The sequence below is a fragment of the Hetaerina americana genome, unplaced genomic scaffold (genome assembly GCF_022747635.1).
Source record: "Hetaerina americana unplaced genomic scaffold, ioHetAmer1.1.p SCAF_1, whole genome shotgun sequence".
NCBI lineage: Eukaryota > Metazoa > Arthropoda > Insecta > Odonata > Calopterygidae > Hetaerina > Hetaerina americana.
The window spans coordinates 10,533,847-10,554,067 of record NW_027286069.1 but is presented as its reverse complement, the minus strand read 5'-3'; the positions used below and the strand labels follow the sequence as shown (position 1 = coordinate 10,554,067).

Below are 20,221 nucleotides of genomic sequence, written 5' to 3'. Positions count from 1 at the left end.
TAGCATCAATAAGATATTGCATAAACATTTAGCTGTTAAGAAAAAATTGTTCGTGTTGGATCCCGCATAATTTGTCAAAAGCTCAAAAAGATGCTTGTGTCAATTGGTGCAAAGAAATGGTCAAGAAATATAATCGTGGTGCATTAAAAGCTGTGTAAAACATCTACACTGGTGATAAATCTTGGATCTATGCATATGAGCCTGAAACAAAACAGCAATTAACTGTATGAGTCTTCCAAGTCAAGCTGAATCTGACTAAAGTGATGAGTGCACGAAGCACATCAAAGCAAATGATCTCCTGTTTCTATGGAATAACTGGACATGTGGCAACTGAACCGTTCAAGCATCGTAGAACCGTGAATTCTGAATGTTATACGAGCATTTGTTTGCTACAAGTGCTGGGTGAAATACAGAAAAAATGTGGCTATGAAGGATCTTTCTTCATTGTGACATTGCAAGCTCTCACGTATTGGCCGAAACAACTACCTATTTGACTGATGGGTCATCCCTGGGTACAGCCCTGATTTAGCACCCAATGACTGTTGATCAAGTAAAAATTGTGCTGACAAAGTTTTTCCGTGCCTGGAGAAGCCATTGATGCATTCAAACACAATGTTTTGGGGGCAGATCAAACAGAGTGGAAAAAGTTTTACGAAAATTGGTTCGAGCATATGCAAAAGGGTATTGACTATCATGGAGAATATTTGGAAAACATTAAAGCCATTTTCAACAAAAATTACTGTCTTTTCATTATTAGACTGTAAATATAAATAGCAGCCCTCGTAGTTACAAAGTAGTTACCATTAGGGTAAGAATATGCTATTTTATTATTCGTGGGATAACTTCAACATGCACTAGTGGTGATAATCTTTGTAAAAATTTTGGGGTCATATTATGAAAATAGCATGACAACAAGTATTTTGTCCTTTTATATCTTCCATTAAGAGTGAGCTAATGCTAATTGCCAGGTTTCTCGATCCCATTCCCCAATTCCCTGAATAAACTAATCCACCAAATTGCCCACCTATCCTCAAATGGTGTAAATGAATTCATCTCTTCAGTGTTTACTTAATCTTCGACTTCGACTCTTATCCCTGTTAAAAATTTAAGAAATTTCTTTGCAAGATAACCTTTACTAAACATAAAGTACGTATTAGTATAGGCATGAAATGGATGATAGGTTGTGTCACTGAGGACAAAGTCAGAAACATCTTATTGCAAGAAGTTTCTGTTTTGCAATGGCAATCTTCTGCTGTAATTATTTGTTCTTGTTATTGCTTGTAGTTCTGTTGGAAGGAAATGTCTTTAGATCATTGCTGAAGTAGGATAATCTGGAAGCAACATTTGACCATTGATTAAATGCAGATGTATATGAATAGTATGGAAAACCTCTATAATTATTCCCCCGTAGCTCACCTCTATTATATCAATGATGAATTGATTTACATGTATGATATAATAATTATTTTGTTCTAGGATTATCATAAGATCATCAAGCATCCAATGGACCTTGGTACAATAAAGAAACGCTTGGAGCAGAATTATTATTGGAGTGCTAAGGAATGCATCCAGGATTTCAACACCATGTTCTCAAACTGCTATGTTTATAACAAGCCAGGAGAGGATGTGGTTGTCATGGCTCAAGCTTTGGAAAAACTCTTTTTGACCAAGGTTTGTGTTTTAATGTAATTCTGACTTGTTGGATCTTTTCTGCCATTTAGTTAGTTGGAAATAATATCATTAAATTGAATTTTATTTACCCATTTTGCCAATTTTTTTATATAGCATTTTTGTGTATAATTATGCAGGTGGCCCATATGCCCAAGGATGAGGTAGAGGTGGAACCACCACCTACACCTTCAAAAGGCCCAAAGGGTAAAAAGGGGGCTGGAGGAAGGGTTCCAGGTCCAGGAGGCACACCAGGAGGTGGTGTGCCCCCGGGAGGTGGTGGGGGTGGTAGAGGAAGACCTCCTAGTGGGGCTGCTGTTTCCTCCTCTTCGCCAACCACTACAAACTCCACGGCCACTCCAGGGGGCCTCCCTCCACACCATCACCACCACCACGGTGCAACTCCTGGAGTGCATCAACTAGCACCAGGAGCTGTTCCAGGAAGCACTGCAACTGGCACAACAAATGTTCCCTCAGCTGCAGGTCTTCCCCATGGGACCCACAATTCCTTACCACCGCAGGTATGTGCTTCTTCAATTTTAATTAGCACCATTTGACCTGACTGTGAGCATAAAATGTAATTGTATTATCTGCTGGGCATGTCTTTGATTCCTGTGTTGTTTACTTAAGATAGTTCAGATCTTGAGTTCTGCTGTCTGATCACCATCTCTCTCCACCAATTTCATTGGAGGGCATCTGTAAACTATTTTTAAAGTTACTAAAGGGTATTATGATGTACCAATTAAAATATGAAATCTCACCCCAAGTATGTGGAAAACCAGATAATTAAGGGCCTCAAAGGTTTCCCTTCAATAAATTCTTCCAGCCAAGTCTTGAGTTGGGCGGCGAGTGAATTAAACAAATTTGACTGGCTTCATTGATGAAGTATACCTTATTCATGTTACTGTTCTATTATTTTATAATATTTAGTACAATTTTGTCTACTAGCATTGATTTCTTCCATGGCCCGGTGATATGGTTCATTTGTTTGTGTAGATGGCGTGCCTTTCAGTTCACTCCTGACTCCTTTATGGCTAGTTATAGATGAAGTACGCGTCTAGTTGGTAAATAAGTCAAGTCTTGTGATTACAAATAAAGGCTAATTTGGATTTAACCAAATGTTTGAAATGTTGAAGCATGCCAATTGGAGAATGTGCATTAAACTTATATTTGAAGATGTTGTGTTAACATCATCACTTCTTAAGATAATTTGAAGGTGCAAAGAAAAAGTTAATTGATGTTATTCTGTTCTTCCAACTGGAGAGATTGTGGCCACGAAGTCCTCACAAATGCAAGACTTCATGGATCATAGGGAAACAAAAATATTGCTCATATTAACAGTTTTGGATCTCCATTACTTTTTAACAAATCCTGTGATCAATTAATCACCCTCTCATGTTGTTTTATCTCTTTTATACGTCTGACAAGATTTGAATCTGTTAGCATTGCATAGCATTCCTTAAATTTTGGAAAATCCTGGAAAACTTGACTGTCTCCAGTTTGAATGAACATCATGGAGTAGTAAACTAATGTCACAGCTTGTGGAACAATGAAAATATATGGTTACAGCTAAAGCAAGTCCAAATACTATTCTGATAACAAAATGTTTTGAGACAATGTGCTTAAAATTTGGAAAGGAAATTTTGGTTGGTTTTTTCAGTATTCATACTCTCTTCAAATTATATTGTACATCTGTATTAAAGCTTTTTTGCTCGATGACTCTGGTCACATACGGCACTCAGCCGCATTTAATACTCATTGTGAACTATGTTGCTCATGCATGTATTCTACTTCCTTTGTATGTCGTTTCAGAGCATACAGCAACTACATATAGGAGTTCAAATATGTGCCACTACTTACTCCGCCACTATCTGAAATTCCTAATCCTAACTGTTAACATTACTTCCAGTCAGTATTCTGTTTATCCATGTTATTGAATGCATCGTTTTGAAAAATTTTGAAATTATGATTATCAAGTAATGTACAATAGAGATTCAGGTGTAATATGGTGGAATCGTTCTGTATCAGCAGAAAGAGAAACATGCAATGTTTACAAAGTGGAATATTATCATGGTTACAAAATATTGTATTAAATGTGTTGAATACTCTTGCTAAATATTTGGAAAAGTGAGGATGAATTACATCCAGGAGAAACACTTGGAAAGAAGGAAATATGGAAATGAATTATTTTACATTTTCAATTTTAAATCCTTTGGAAAATGGGGAATTCAATATAACCCAAGAATATAAATAATGGGAAAACTTAAATTCCAATGAGGCAAATAAGGAACAAACAAATATGCATAAATATTCAATAATGGAAGGAACAAATTTAAAATGTGCTCCATATTCCATGATGTGGTCAATACCGTAAGGTGACAGTTGTCTTATACTTAGATGTGAAATTGTTGGAGGATGGAATTCTTGGAAGGGGAGAGGGGCTGAAATGAAGTAACTCAGGTGCTGAGTATCTGAATCTGTATCACCTGTTTCATGGTATCCCTATTCATTGGTTGTCCCCTTTAAATGATTCCTCATTAGGTTGTCTCCGTAGATCCTAGACTTGTTTAGATAGAACCTATCAACTTAATGACACTTACTCGTGGATCATCTGCAACGTTGCATCTTATTCCTACAGCTTACGTAAGCTTAAGCATGTATTACTGCTGAAACAGTGATCATGAGATAAAGCAGTCGTGTAACAAGATTTTGATATTACCAGGTAATCAGAACTTGTTGATTTTGAGTCAATGTGCATGTTGTCCAGTGTCTATTAAATCCAGGTTAAGTGTAATTTATTGTTTGTAGTTGCACAGCGTATCTTTATCTCAAGGAAAGATTTTGAGTGAAATCCTAATGGTGAAGATGATGGCTACCCCAAGAAAGAACCTTTGTATCTTGTAGACCTTTTTATCAGTGTCGTTCATAAGGAAGATTTAATGATGGTGGTATTAGAAATTCAGAAGTCATGACTGATCGTTGCGTTTTGAAAATATTTGGAATTAGGGTAAATTTCTTCACTTGTTATAAATCTTAAACATTCTACTTTTGATCGCATAAATTTCCATTTCATAAAACCAGGTTGGCATGATAAAAATGTCTGTCAACTTGTAACTTGATAGTTTTATCCTGCCATAACTGGTGTTGATTGGTTTTCGAAAGTCCATTGCAATAAAGGTGAAATGGTTTTTAGTGTACTTTTTGTTTAATATGCTGTACAATTGAAGTTTGTCTTGTGAGTACATAACAGGTAAATATTATTTTATTTCGCTAATTGTGTATTTTGAGAAAATTCTTTAGTGATCACACCAAAAATGCTACAGATCCAAATAATTTGGAAAACATATGAATCATGGTGACATCGAAAAATCTGAGAATTTCACGAAATCACCTCAATTGTCAAATTGAAAAGTTATTCACTTAAACATACAAGGATGAATTGAAGAACAAAGAATTCATCGAACAAAAAAGCCAACATTCTCAAAACAATTTGGTGTGCACTCATGATGGCTTTGCAATAAAATGCATTTTTTCTTTTGTGTAGATGGCTGAGAATTTATTGCTTATAGTTGAAAAATAACAATTGCAAAAGTACTTTTAAATTAATTAAGCCTTTGAAATATGCTTTGCTTGCCCCTATTCCTGCCTGCCAAGTTGCTAAACAATTTTTATATGTATACACACACACACAATGTTCATTAGTAGTTTTGAGGGGAGGCGACCGACAGCTGAGGTCATTTGCGCCATAGTGGATGGATAGGAAAGGATGAAGGGTGGAGAGAAACCCGGCGTCGGCATTAGCCTACTCTTTACGAAAGGCGCCAAGGGGTCCGCGGCTTAACGTCCCATCCGACGGACGGCGTACTCACTCAAAGTGCCCTCCACAAAGCACCTCAAGCAGGGATCACAATGTTCATGTAATACATGTTGTACCCATGTATATGTAGTATATATATGTATGTATTTACATTCATTATACAGCATTGGACTATTGATGGTAGGGCCTGGTTAAATTCCTGGGCACCTGCAGCTCCCCCCAAGCTATTGTGATTTTTACTGTTCTAGATCTTTCTGGGAAACCATAACCGGCACAGGGAAAGAAACCGGCCCCACTACTCATTTCTATGTTATGCCTCCGAGAATGCCTTATCTTGATAAAGGATCTGTATGTATAGATGCTTAACAAATCTTGGGATTCCAGATTTACAAAAAATAAACTATTACCATTCTCTTTAAGTGTAACTCACTTTTTTATCTGCATCTAATTCCACAATTGTTAAAGCAGCATCTAGCGGCTGCTTTAATGCAGAATTTCAGTGGTAATCGCCACAACCATATGATAGAATCTGGGGTATTTTTTAGATTAGATTACTAAGAATGTGCATGAGTCAAAATAATGGCTTTAGCTTATTTCATACCCAAGAAATCAGCCTGATGCTTGGTTGCGAGGCGAGAGCGGATCCCCCATAAAAGCTTATGCTGTTTGAAATTCAAACACCAAGAGCAGGGAAGTTCCTTGTTCTGTTGATGGAAATAATCTGATTTTGGATATTTAGTTAATACAAGATCATGAATATATATTAGCAAAATTGTATTTCACAGATATTGAGTGTGATATTGTAAAAAGTAATGTTTTAAATGTCATGCTATAATTTATGCATTATTAATTGATATTATTACTAGTAAGGATAAAACTATAAAAACAGTAATCAATCTGAAGGTTGGTTTGGCAGGTGATTGTTGAGTTCACCAGGTTCTAAGCGTGACGGCGTGTGAAATTCACACAGCAGGGTAGGGGGGCCAGTTCCTTTTTCTGGGGCCATTGATGGTTTCTCAGGAAGATATGGAACCAAAATATCACGTCTTGGGTGGAGCTACAGGTGCCCAGAGAGGCTTGCCCTGGAATCAAACCCGGGCCCTCTGGTCAGTAGTCCAATGCTCTACCCCTGTACCGCCAGAGCCTACTACTGTAAGGATATATAAGCTTAAATCTGCATTGATCTCCAAGTAAATGGCACAGTATTATTCATATGTTCATTCTGAATTGTAGTATTGATTCATATAGCAAGACTTAGGGCTGTCCACTGGGTATTGCAAATATTGTCTAAATGCTAAATAGACCGGCTATATTTCCAATCTTCATTGAAGTGGAATGATCATTTACTGTTGTTATTGCCTGATTTTTTGACAGCTTTGTGTTTGCTGGTGCTTTTAGTCTCATTTCGTTTTGGATAGCAGAATGAAACTTGTAAAGATTAATGTCGGTATAACATGAATTTATTTTTAAACCTAGGGTCCCTTCCAACCTCGGTGACATGAATAACACATCTTCAAGTTGAGTTTAGAAGCAACTTCTCGATCATACACTGACCATTTCTCTTTTCCAAAATTGTCTAGTTGTACTTAATAGATCTGTTTTAACCTCTCTTTGTTTTTTTATGTCTCTCAATCTCTACGACTGATCCCTTATTTCAGAAATACCTGCAATAATGTCCTTTTATTCCATGTATTTGGCATAGAGCCATGTTGGTTGGGCAGTTCATATATTGATGAAAATTTAAGAATTTACGTTTACCACACACTTCATTTTTTAAATTTTCGATCTCTTTAGAGATAAGTTGATTACTTTGTTTCATTTTATGTATTGCTGATATTTTTTGTACCAAATTAATTATGCTAGCTATTGGCTTTAATAAGGTTCTTTCTTCATTGATTTGAAGTGCTTCTGTGAATTTCAAAATTCAATAACGATGAAGTCTCATGAACTATTATATGAGTTCGAAATTCTAATATCTTTGTTTGTTTGTGAAAATCTTATTTAAAGCCATCAATGTGCTTTCCTTCCTGCTGTGCTTTTGCGAATATTGCTATTGTTGTTGTACTTAAACTATGTTCTTTTCACATTCCATATGTGTTTCAAATTTACTTAGATGGTGTCACATTAATTTTGTTGGTTGTCACTCTACCGAAACATTGACATAAAGTCTTCTACTTCAACTCTGAAACAAAACAAGTGCATATTGGCCTTCATAGTCCTCTTTTTTATATAACTCTTGATACTATCCTGAACTTCTCAAATCACTTCATCCAGTGATTTAAAATCACATTCTTATGGTGGTGAAACTTGATACTGATTGTTAAATGTTATCATATTATCATTGGATGTTGCCATGAAATGTTAACTATAGTTTTGCCATCACTAATAGTGAATAACTTCTACTTATCTTTACCCAGCAAACATCTATAAGAATTGAAAGAATGTATAAGAAATTGAAATCTCTGAAAACATTTATGGTACTCTCGATTAACTGTGTGAAGCTTCTGATAATAACAATTCGTAAGGCTCACAGCGCTACAGTCACTCGACACTACTCTTTATAATTGAGAATATTCTATAAATATCATATGTGGGTTTTTAAGAATTAAATGAAATGATAACATAAGCTAGTTACTAGGTGTATATTGTTACTAACAGCATTAACAATAACATAATTACATCATATAATAAAACCACTTCAGTATCAACATGAAGACTTGACCTCATCTCCCCTGGTTTCAATTTCAAGTAAACGCTGCAGAGAAAAGGATAAAAACCTAAGGGTACAGTGTGCGTCATTATTATTAGAATTTTTCATTCAGCCATAAATAGTTTGTCCATATTAATTCATTTCAGCTTCATTTTTTATGCCATAATGTTATGATCAAAATTATAAGAGCGATTAATGACATTTCACTTTAAAAAATTGGAACTTTGAAGAGCATTTGATTTACGGTCCTATGATGCTCGAATTTACATTATTGATAGTACAAATTATCAGTGGATTGGAACCAAATGTTTCCTAAAGCTAATGCTAAGTGGCCTCTGTAGACTAGAAGATTATTTTCTGGTGTCCCATCACAATTTTACCAATTTTAATTTTTGCTAACATTGGCTGTTAAATGTGCATTCAGGGCTCCTGATTAAAGTGTTGGTTGAATCTGCCAGGTGAATTGTGGGCAGTGAATGTGTGAATATTGAAAGAATTAGGACCTATAAGCCCGTGCATGAATAATGGAAGCTTAGCCTAGGTTTCAATTGCCTTGCTGTTGTTCATTTCTAGGTATTACGCTCCATGCATGAGACTATCACTATCATGCCTGTGCAGCAGTTGGGTATATCCCAGTGAGCTCCTTAGTTGAAAAATATTTGCATTCACCCTTTATTTATTTTGGACGATACCTGATTACTTGGGAATATGCCTATAATTGTTTTCTCCAGTGCTATTTGGAGCTTAATTGCTGTTCTATTTTTGTTAGTGCATTTTTATTTTGGCAGTGCTTTCTTTTGGTATGGTAATTCTAACTGCTTCTCCTGGCGTTTTAGAGTCAAAGATAAACGAAGGTCACTGCTACCACCTACTCGTTGCCTCTTAATCAGTTCGGCCAAGTCCCCAACTTTCCTTGGCAATTCAGAGCCGAAGATTGGCCTACAGCCATCCACCTGCAGTTGCCATTTTCTCATCGCAGGAATAACTCTGCATTCCTTCAAATGTTGGAAATAGCTCTTCTTATATAGACACCTATATCAAATACCGTTCACTAAGCAATATGGCTACCACAATAGCTGCCATGTGTTTGCTTCTCTGCTTTTTTGTTTTTTTTTGTTGTTGCAACTTTGGTATTCCTAGAGTTTTGTTGTCTTTTGTGCTAATGGATCCCTTTCACCCTTCATTTTCATCTTTGATCATAATTTTGTGTGTGTTGTGCTTCAGAAGTTTTCCATGTTCTCCATTTAGCTGCTTTTAAAAAAGAAGCTAGTGATATTTGTGGTACACATTACTGAGCTCTTTTATTTCTAAGTGATAGTACTAATGAAAACTACACCCAATGCTACCGTGTCAGACGGTGAAGAGTTCATCAAATCCTTAGTTGCGATTGTAATTCATGCTGGGGTGGCATACTTCTGGCAATTTACTCCAACAGGCTGAACTTGAATCAGACCGTGAGATTGTTTTGACAGAGATTCAAGTAAAATGCCTTGGCAAACAGTGTTATGAAACTTTGCTTCAAAGCAAGCTTTGATTCTGTCAAAGGTTGAGCTTGGGGTGACATGATTATGTTTTGGTACTTACCTCACTAGGCCATTTTATTACCCCAATGATGATTGTTTATTTGGCATTATATTGGACTTGAGAAGCACAACCGTAAGCCCTCAAGAAATCTGTGAACACTATCCCTACAACTTTCCTAAATGGCCATGGGCAAGAAAACTTTCTCAACTCATCACTATTTGCTTGATTTGCACTCTTACCTACTCAAACTCTCTCTTAAATTTCTGCATCCCTAATTTTCCCCTAAACTCTTGAGTACCTGGAACTAATCAGACTGATTTGAGGCCCTTTTTTCTTATCCTGAACCATCCTGGAGTGGGAATCCCCAGAGAAAGGTTGGATGCCATTTATGGAAGTGTCATGCCAGCCCTAACACACCTGTGCCTAAAACATGACTCTTCAGCATCATTCATGCTTTATTCTTCAGGCTATACCAATGAAATAAGTGGGAATTAGCGAAAACTGAAAAAGAATTTTCTCATTATTCAATGCCAGGAGGGAGGCACACAAGATCCCAATTTCTCTGTCTTTTAGTGACATGAATTTGCAAGATGTTGACCTCCCCACTGCTTTCAATGAATATATTTGTTTCGATTTCAATCCTCCCTTTTCCCACCTTTCCAACGTTTTTTGTCCCTTAGCTGGTGTTTAAATGTCCACAATCCCTCTCTATTATCTCGACCTACCCACAGGAAACATTGAATGATTAAATATGCTACCCTGTTCAAAATCCAATGGCTCTGACAATATTGATTCCCACTTTCACACCTTCGCAGCTATTTTACTACTTATCTCTGTTCTGTTCAACAGATATTTCTAATGTGGCTCCTACCCTTCTTAAAGAAAAAAATCTACTGTAACTGCCATGTTAAAATCTGGCTCAAAAAGCAAAATATGAGAATTCATGTCCTATCTCCATATCACCTGTGCTAACAAAAATATTTGAGCCAATTATCCATGATTATCGTCAGCACTTCCCTCCCTTGCATCTATCTCTGAGCATTAGTTTTTTTCTGGAACTTCATGTCTTCCTAATCATACTGTTATTCACGATTTTATCATTAATTCTTTTGAACTTAATACTCCCTAACTTATTTTTGTTATACATGCATGGACTTCTCCGAAGCATTTCATACCATTGATCACTTCCTTTTTATCCATAATCTTAGCAGAATTAAAATCAAGGCAACTTGTCTTTCTCTTATCTTATATCTACACCTTTTTAGAATTACAAAAAGTAATCCATGGGAGCTGATTGCACTAGGTAGGTCTACCTGGTATCTTCTGGTGCACCATGTACTTCTATTTTCAACCTACCGATATGTTGAGTGTGTCATCTCATATTGATGTAAAATATTGTTTGATGCTGATGACCACAACATTTTCAAGCAGGTTGACAGCCCCTCTAATTCCCAATCCCTTCAATCTGCTCTCACTTATACCTATGTAGGAAACAGGAAAAAATTTCTTGGCTGGGACTTGAACCATAGACCTAAAATTTGCCTGTATGATGTTCTAACCAATAAGTTATGAAGGAAGACTTACACCTTTGAAATCCATGGGTTTTTATGCAACCTAGTTATTTCATCCAGAGATGGCTGCCTGGAACTATTTCATCCACAATGGACAAACAGAAATAGCTCGGAATTCAGTCATACAATGTCATTGGATAGGTACAGCGAATATAAAAGCATGTGTAGCCTGAAGGAAATGAGCCATATTGGCCTAATACAAATTCAAACACAAAAACCCATAAAATGGTGAAAACATTCATACTGGTGAATGCAGATAATTATTTGGATGAAGATGATAGAGAGATTAGAGGACTTTGACAAAAACAATACTGTGATATAGATGAATACACAATGGGTATTAGGTTACAATTTAGAGATTTACTGATACAGCTGGTGCAGATGGGCTACCAGAGTTGTGTAGTTCATAGAAATAACAATGCTTGGAATCTTACTGCCCTCAGTATTGTCCCAAGTCCAGACCCCTTGTGGCATTATTTCGCAGGACCTCTTTGTATGATATCTTTTCATTTGAGCGAAATAGAGTCAAGTTTTGGATGAAGTATTTTTGTGCATTTGCTTGCATAGCACTAAATCATTATTTAACCCTCTTAGTGCGGTGGGGATTCCAGGGGTACTAGTGAGAAGTGCGAAGGGTAATTTAAGAAAATGTATCACCTTAGGAAAAAAAACATTATGAAGTTATTTGTTTAGATATCCACATGCAGTTTTTTTATTTTAAAATAAAATATTGTAGTTAATAATGATGTAATACATTTACATCATCTGAAAAATAAATGTAATTATTACAGTATTATAAATTTGAAGAATATTTTTTTAGCAATAATATTTTGATTTTTAGACACAATACTAATATTATTTTTAAAACATTTTTCAATAAAACCACGATACTTAAATATAATAAAGAATCAAAAAGACATGTAGAAAATATTATAAATAAATAAAGAAAAACCAGTGAATTGCAAATTTTTTTGTCGGCCTCTGCATAGTTCGATTTTGTTGAGAAGGCTGATCTCACTGAGTCAAATTGGGACTTTTCCCCTTTCCTTGAACTGCGGCAATGTGCTTACAATCTAAAGGCAGGAAAAAACCAAGTTCTAACTCACAGAGAACTGCTGACAATGTAATCCAATATACAGGGCGCAATTGACTAGATAGGATGGACGGCAATGAAACCAAAATGATTACAAAGCAGTGCTCTCATTTCCATCGTCTCAACAAAGTCTGAATAAGCGGCTATATATCAACACCACCACACCATAACACATTCAAGAGATTACAGATGATCACAGATTAATTAGTAGCCTTTCAGTGGCTTTTCATAGTGGAAAGACCACTCAGAAAAAAATGAGCAAACAATTAGGTTAACTTCCAGACATGTACAAAACTGAACGAAAAATTATAGTAAGAATTATACTCTTTGAAAAGCATTTAAAATTGCTAATAAAAAATTAAAAAATTAGTTATGTAATTCTATGGAATTCAACCTATCGATAGCACAAAAACCATAAATTATTAAAGAAAAAACCATAAGTTACAACGATTTAAACAATAGCCTACGCAAGAGCCGATATATCGGCCCGCCGCACTTTTCGCCAGGGATACGAAAGCCGATATATCGGCCCGCCGCACTAAGAGGGTTAATGCCTAAAGATAATTAGCCAGTTGAAAATATTTCAGGTTTCAATACATACAAGGGTAATCCCAGAAGTACCCAAGCCAACAAATAAAGCACAAACATTTTGAAAAAAAATGTATTTATTTTTCAACATTATCTCCTTTCAGCTCTATACGCTTTTCCCAGCGATGTTCAATAAGTTCGGTAATCTTTTTATATTAAGAACTGTCTTGCACCTCAAAATAGCCAATAACTGCCGACATCACTTCTTCATGGTTGGAAAATCTTTGACCACCAAGCCATTTTTTCAAGTTAAGCAGGCAGAAAATAATCCGAGGGTGCTAAATCTTGCAAACAGGTGGCAATTCAAACTTTAATTCATGAATTTTGGCCATTGTATTAAAGGATTTGTGAGCTGGTACATTGTCTTGATAAAACAACACTTTCTTCTTAGCCAAACTCGATGGCTGCTTTTGCTTGATTTCTTTGCATAATACTCACCGTTGGTAGTTTTTCCTTTTTCAAGATAGTCGATGAAAATTATTCCAAGCGCATCCCAAAAAACCGATGCCATGACCTTGCCTGCAGAGAAAACGGTCTTTGCCATCTTTGGAACCGGTTCACCCTTTTTAATCCATTATTTTTGTTCTTTTTTCTTGGGTCTGATGTAATGGAAGTAACTACCTCCACCATCTCTAGTTCAGGACGGGTGTTTCATAGCCTTCCCATGTATTTAACATCATTAAGACTCTAGATGTGGAAGGCAGAAGGAAACCACTTTTAATAAATATCACAAAAAAAAATGATAGAGAGTATGAATCTTGACAACTACAGGAATAGACGTGCTGGGCCTCATGTTGTGCCTAGTGGTTGGAGAGAGAAGGCTTCGACAGTTGTCGTGCTGTGAAATACTTGTCAAGGGGAATAGATGCAGCGGCTCAAAAGACAGAGAAAAGGACCAAACTATTTAGAATAAGGATTTTTGATGTTAAGATAATGTTGGGGATAAGAGAGTTGAAAATAGGTAGAGAGAAATAGATATTTTGGGCGTGTGTAAGGTGAGACGGAAAGGGATTACTGGAGTAATAGTTACAGAGTAATAAGCATTACACAATCTGAATTCCTCTGTATCATTTCTTTTGCAAACAGCACATTGTTGCTCTTCATGGTTCCTTCAAATGAAGACAAACCTGAGCTGAATGCATATCCTTTGGAATGCTATTTCTGTGAGCAAACATTTGATGTGATGAACTGGGATAATTTTGTTTGGAGGTCAAGTTTGAGCTAGCACTTATTTCTATAAAATCATGAAACGGTGTTTTCAGGTTACTTGTTTGTCAAAGTGCTGAATGGTTGACGACTGCCACTTGATTTTCATTTCCATCCAGCCCTTTATATGTAATATATCAGTAGTAAGTTCAAAATTGAGAGTTTAAGAAATTACCAGATAGTGAAAAGAAAAAATCTTATAAATTTTCAGGGACATTGCACATGTCCTACCAGTTTGCCCATGGAATGTTATTGAGTGAAGTATATTAATGTGATTCATTCGCAATCATACCCACTAATGAGATCTAAGAAACTTTTGAAGACACCATTTATGTGATGTAAAGACTTATTCTTTATGTATAAATATTATTACTTTTAGCATTCTTACTCTTCAGGTTAACATCGTAATAGAAAAATAATTTTTGCTTTAGTCTGGGTTGTTTAGGAAAAGTGCTGCAACAGTCTTCACAGTCTAATAAAATCAACGTCATAGGATTGTACTTGACTAGGAACACTGTCTCACTTTCTATATAGGGTGCTTTCTAAGTAAGGTTTTCCCTTCTTGCCCAAAATATGAGGGGAATGCATTTCTGATTACAAAAATACATTAAACCTTTCATGATACATGAATCACTGTTTGCTCATAGAAATACACATTTATGATGTAATCATTTACCAAAGGCAACTGTCAATTCAATGATATTGATGTGTAAAATAATTCAACGTAGATATAACAGTTTTTGATTTCCCCAGAGTTAGCAGCTATCACTATTGTTGACCATGGCATAGAGTTGAATATTTTTTCCTCCAGGGCTTTTAGTGAACCAAAGATTAGCTTACACTCATTTTTGTCTGGCAGGCTAGTATTCACAGTTAATAGTAGGCATATTTTCAATCTAGTCCTACAGTAAGAACTTAATTTTGCCTAAATTGACACCTAAAATAAAATGTCAGCTTTGAATTTCGCCAGTAACCAGTTTAGCAATCTCTTTGCGGTTATTAATGGAGTATGGGAAGATATAAACCATTTTTATTAGATATCAGCTTAGTACTTCCTCCTCTGTGGTTAGTCAACATGAAATATGTATTTATATTAAGGGAGTTTACATAAGAGGAAATGAAAATTTAATGAGTTTACAAATGAAACTCATTTGGAAATGTTGATGAAAATATTTCTTGCAAAATTTATTCCTAACTATGTTAATTTATCAATAATTCTATGGCACAATATTTGCTGATATTCTACTGGGATAAAATTTGGAACAGGAAGGAGTAATGATTTTGGAAAAAGTGGACAGCATGATTATTTCTTGACTTTTGTGTACTTAATGTAGAATGTTCATTATTTTCTACCATTAAGCAAAATAATACCTTTTGTAAATTTCTGTTTTTCCTATTTGAAATCCTTAAAAAAATTAAATACATGGGCGGTCTAATAAGTACCCATGTTAGAAATGAAGAAACCATTTTTTCAAAAAAAAAATTTTATTTTTCAACATAGTCCCTTTTTAGAAAGATACACTTCTCCTAACGTTCCGGCCATTTTTTTAACCCCTTCAATAAATAGGATTTGTCAAACTGTCTCTGTCTTGGCGATAACTTCCTCGTTTGAGCTAAATTTTTTTCCCCCAAGCCACATCTTCATGTTAGGGAATAAGAAAAAGTCGCAGGGAGCCAGATCGGGTGAATATGGGGGGTGCGGCAGCAATTCATAATGTAGTTCATGCAGTTTGGCGAAGTTGACAGCCAGATCAGCTTGTTGTCCACCGTGAGCAATCGGCACCCATTGGGCTGCAATTTTTTCATTGCCAACTTATCGTGTAAAATATTAATTGCCATTCTGGTCGACACACCCATGGCCTATGCTACTTCACGCACTTTCATTCGTCGATCAGCGAGCATCGTGGCATGGACTTTTCAAATGATTTCCTCGGTAACCACGTCTGCTGGGTGTCCCTGTCGCTCCTCATCAAAAATAGATGCTTGCCCACGTTTAAATTTGTTGAAACAATATCTAACTGTGGTCATAGATGGCGAAGTGTCCCCACAAACAGCATCCAACTTTGCTTTTATCTCCTTGCATTTCTTCCCATCCAAACACAAGAAGCAAATTACGGAACGATACTGCTCTTTATCTAGCTTAGCAAAAATCACGGAACAAGTCTTACTCAAATGGCTGCCAAATCCAAACTAACCTTGAAATCAGTCTGAAATTTGTTTCACCGTCGTTTGATAGAAGGCAGTACATGATGGTAACATAAACTTCCCTCAGGAACGCCCTTTGTCGTCAAACATGGGTACTTATTGAACCGTCTTCATATGGATCTCCCTAGTGTTATAAGTGAACTTTTCTCCTACCTCTGCATTATATTAGGTATTTTGAATTGCTTTATAGACTTAAATCATGTATTTTGTTGGCATTCTTTCTCAATTTAAAAAATTTTTCTACCAATAATTTTGTTTGTAGCGATAGATGACTTTCGTAAGAATGAATCTCGAGTCAGATATTATTGATGATAATGGTTTTCATTTCAATGTGTTTACAGTCAGCTATTACCCAGTAAGTATTGAAGTTTCATGTTCATTCACAGTTATACATTGCATTTTATGCTCATTGTCACAGACTCAAGTTCTCATGACTAGCATCTGCTCTGTATGTAAATATTTGAATTGATCCTATTATAATAAGAATAAATCGGACTGGAATCATGTCCACAAGTCACTAGTGAGAAGGTTAATTTTCGTCGTGAAAGAAACTGGATATGAGGACCATTCCAATGTATTTGAAAAGTTAAAAATTGAGTGTCATGCATTTGCCGTACCTGGGGTACCGATTCAGATGCTGAATAAAGATCTTATTTTCTGAAATTCAGTTTTATGCTTCTCGTAAAGTTAAGACTGGGCTAGTTAGCTGGTACTTATTTTAAACATTAGGAAAATCTTTCATTATTTCAGATGGGACTGATAGTTGTTTCATATATAATAACTTAAGTAATGTTATTAATCCACTTTTGAGTATGGTTGGGTTATTTTGTAGTTTCCAATTACATAGTAAAGAAATGCACACTAATATGAGGTCACAATTTAGGTCATTGAATCTAAGGTGTTATGTGCTGAACGCCAGAAGTTTTAAGTCACCACTTCTCTCTATATATAACTTAAAATTTTCTTTTCAATAAGTAATAAAAAATAATGGAACCTATATCCCCAAAATTGGAAAGCTTTGTGAAATGCAGTTGAATATATCCATTATCTTGACAGTAATATTTGATTTCATTAAAGAGTAAATTATTACTTATATATTCATATAAGATATAGGATTTTGAATAATTTTTTGTTTTGACTAAATCTGTGTGTGATGATATACTGATAGTATACATTTCAGTCAATTTTGCATTTTCCAGATGTTTTAAAATAACATTTAGTCTTGAACCTAACTTTAGTCTTACTGCCCTCAAGGATTTGATAGTATTTAATTTTGATGTTGTTTTATCTTTAATGCATTAGGCAGGCCTATCCATAAGTTGAGTAAGAAAAGGTTACTAAATAAAGCACGCAATAAAAAAATGGGATAAGCATATTGCATCATACAATAAATATATTTTAAGAAATTCCGAAAATGTTTTTTTTCCAGCTGAATTTTTTGCAATTTTGTTGGAAAGCAGCTGATAGGTAATACTCATACAGTTCAGTTTAGAGAAATTAGTAGGTTTGTTCCAATTTTTTCTCCCACTGGCAGGAAGTTCTGGAATAGGTGTATTATTTTGTATAGAGTTTTCTTGTAGTTTAAATATTTATTTCATCAAGCAATACATTTGATAGTTGAGGACAAAATAAAATTTTACCACAATGACCCCAATGTTTCTACTCCCTATAGGCAGTTGCCCATAGAGTACATGGTGTAGGTTTATGGTGATATGCCTGAAGTTAATGGCATAACTGAATTTTTACAATTCTTACGTGAACATTCCTTGGTAAAAATAAAGTCAATGATTTCAAAAAATATATATGTATACATACTCACACATGTCTAAGTCATTTAAAAATAATTGACAATTTTCATAGGAGTTATTTGAAGCATATTTAGCACGGGGCATGTTAGTGATGGATTATTACGAGGGTCATCCGGAAAGTAGTACCCGTTCGTGAAAGAAAGACACGAAAGTAAATATTAACAAACATAAAAAATTTTATTTGAAAGAGGATACTTTAAACTACTTCTCAACATAATCTCCAAGCAAATTAAGGCATTTGTCATAACGTGTGACAAGTTTCTGTATTCCTGCTGCATAGTCCTTCGCCGCCAGCTCATTGAGATACGCGAGGGACCCATCTTGCACAAATTTTTGCATAATGCAGATGGTGTTTAACAATTTCTTGAACAATTGTTCGAGAAACATTGGGAAAATGCTCACAGATGTCATCAATTGTGACGCGCCGATCGTTCCTCACGAATTCGTCAACTGAGCTCACCAGTTGGTCTGTAATGACAGACGGTCTCTCCGAACGCTCATCGTCGTGTGTGTTCCCCCTCCCCATGTTGAAGTTGCGACACCACCGCCGAACAGACGACTCGTCCATTACATTGTCTCCATACACCTCCTTTAATTGGCGATGAATATCACATGGGCGAACGTTTCTTGCATTGAGGAATTTAATCACTGCCCTCACTTCACAACTGGCGGCGTTCTCAATTTTTTTAAACATTGTAAACAATCACAGAAACAACACAGGCAATGCTAGCGTCACGCAACTTGGCTCAGAGAAGGCAGACAAGATCCTCTTTCAAATAAAATTTTTTATGTTTGTTAATATTTACTTTTGTGTCTTTATTTCACGAACGGGTACTACTTTCCGGATGACCCTCGTATTTGTTGGAGGAAAAGCTTCACCTATAAACTTGTTCATTATCCAGTTCTGCATGCTAACAGGCTATCATGGGGAGGAAGGATTAGGGTTTATCATCAATTAGAGGAAGGAATTCCAGGTTTGTAGTGGAAGAAACATTTGGAAATGATTTGAATTAAAGCGACACGCTGTCAGAGTAATGTAGGGCACTCTGGTTTTGGAAGAAGGAATGACCTTGTGGAGAGCAACAAAATATTGAAGTAGATAGGGTCTAAGTGTAACAAAACTTGCATGAAATACCATAGTAGACATAGGTTTACTTGGATTCCTGGGATTCAATCAGTATAACTATATTTGAAAGGAAATGAGCCATCAATGGACCCAGTTTTCCTGGTAAAAATGTAAGTAAATGTCTTAATTTTATAGTGGAATTCAAGAGAATTTAACAGGGGAAGACAGTTGCATAAATGGAATTAGAAGTATTACCTGGGCAAAAAAGTGATTACCAGATGGTAGTAGAAACAGGGCAGGGAGATAGTTACAATAGAAGAGAAGTGGGAAGTTATATAGGGGATATTGAAAGTCTCAAATGGAACTGTTGGAACAGTTGATTGTTGAAGAAGTATGGGAAAAGGAAATGGAAAACTAAATACATATATAGGTAGAAGGCAGTACCAGGAAGTAAATAATGGCTTAAGACAGGGCAGAAATAATGAATGAAGTCTAGTGGAGGATGCTGTCCAAGGAAATTGAGATTTTACAAAATAAGGGATGGATGGGTGCCGTGAACAGTATGCTAAAAGCATTATCAGGAGGAAGGAAAAATATGTGAACATAATGAAATATGCTGCGGGAAAATTATTAATTGAACCAGAAAAGATTTGAAATGGTGAGAAGAATACTCAGAGGATGCCGAAGACTGATAAAGTGGAGGAGTTCAGGCAAGCAATTTATTGAAAGGGTAGGAATGTGTACTGAATTAAAGAACAATATTGTAGTGTGGGGGTCAGTTCATTTCTTGTTGAGCAAGGCTAAGAAATCAGTTTAGCATGTCCATCCAGAACGTACCTTAAACAATACTCTTCAATTACATAGTAATCAGAAATTGGTGCTTGTGGTTGGTTTAGCATGAAATTTCTTTGCCCTATTGTGGTTTCAGTAATTAGCCTTTGTTGTTAGGGTTAATCATGTCTAAA

General features: G+C 35.8%; 1 protein-coding gene across 7 annotated transcripts in view; it reads left to right on the top strand.

The window, feature by feature from the left end:
- LOC139687906 (bromodomain-containing protein 4-like) overlaps window positions 1–20,221 on the top strand; it is a 109,645-nt gene that overhangs the window by 21,243 nt on the left and 68,181 nt on the right. For all 7 annotated transcript variants that reach the window (XM_071585277.1, XM_071585261.1, XM_071585253.1 and 4 more), the window contains 2 exons: window positions 1,477–1,671; window positions 1,809–2,189. In XM_071585277.1, the coding sequence (XP_071441378.1) occupies window positions 1,477–1,671; window positions 1,809–2,189 (576 nt within the window). The remainder of the gene's footprint in view (window positions 1–1,476; window positions 1,672–1,808; window positions 2,190–20,221) is intronic.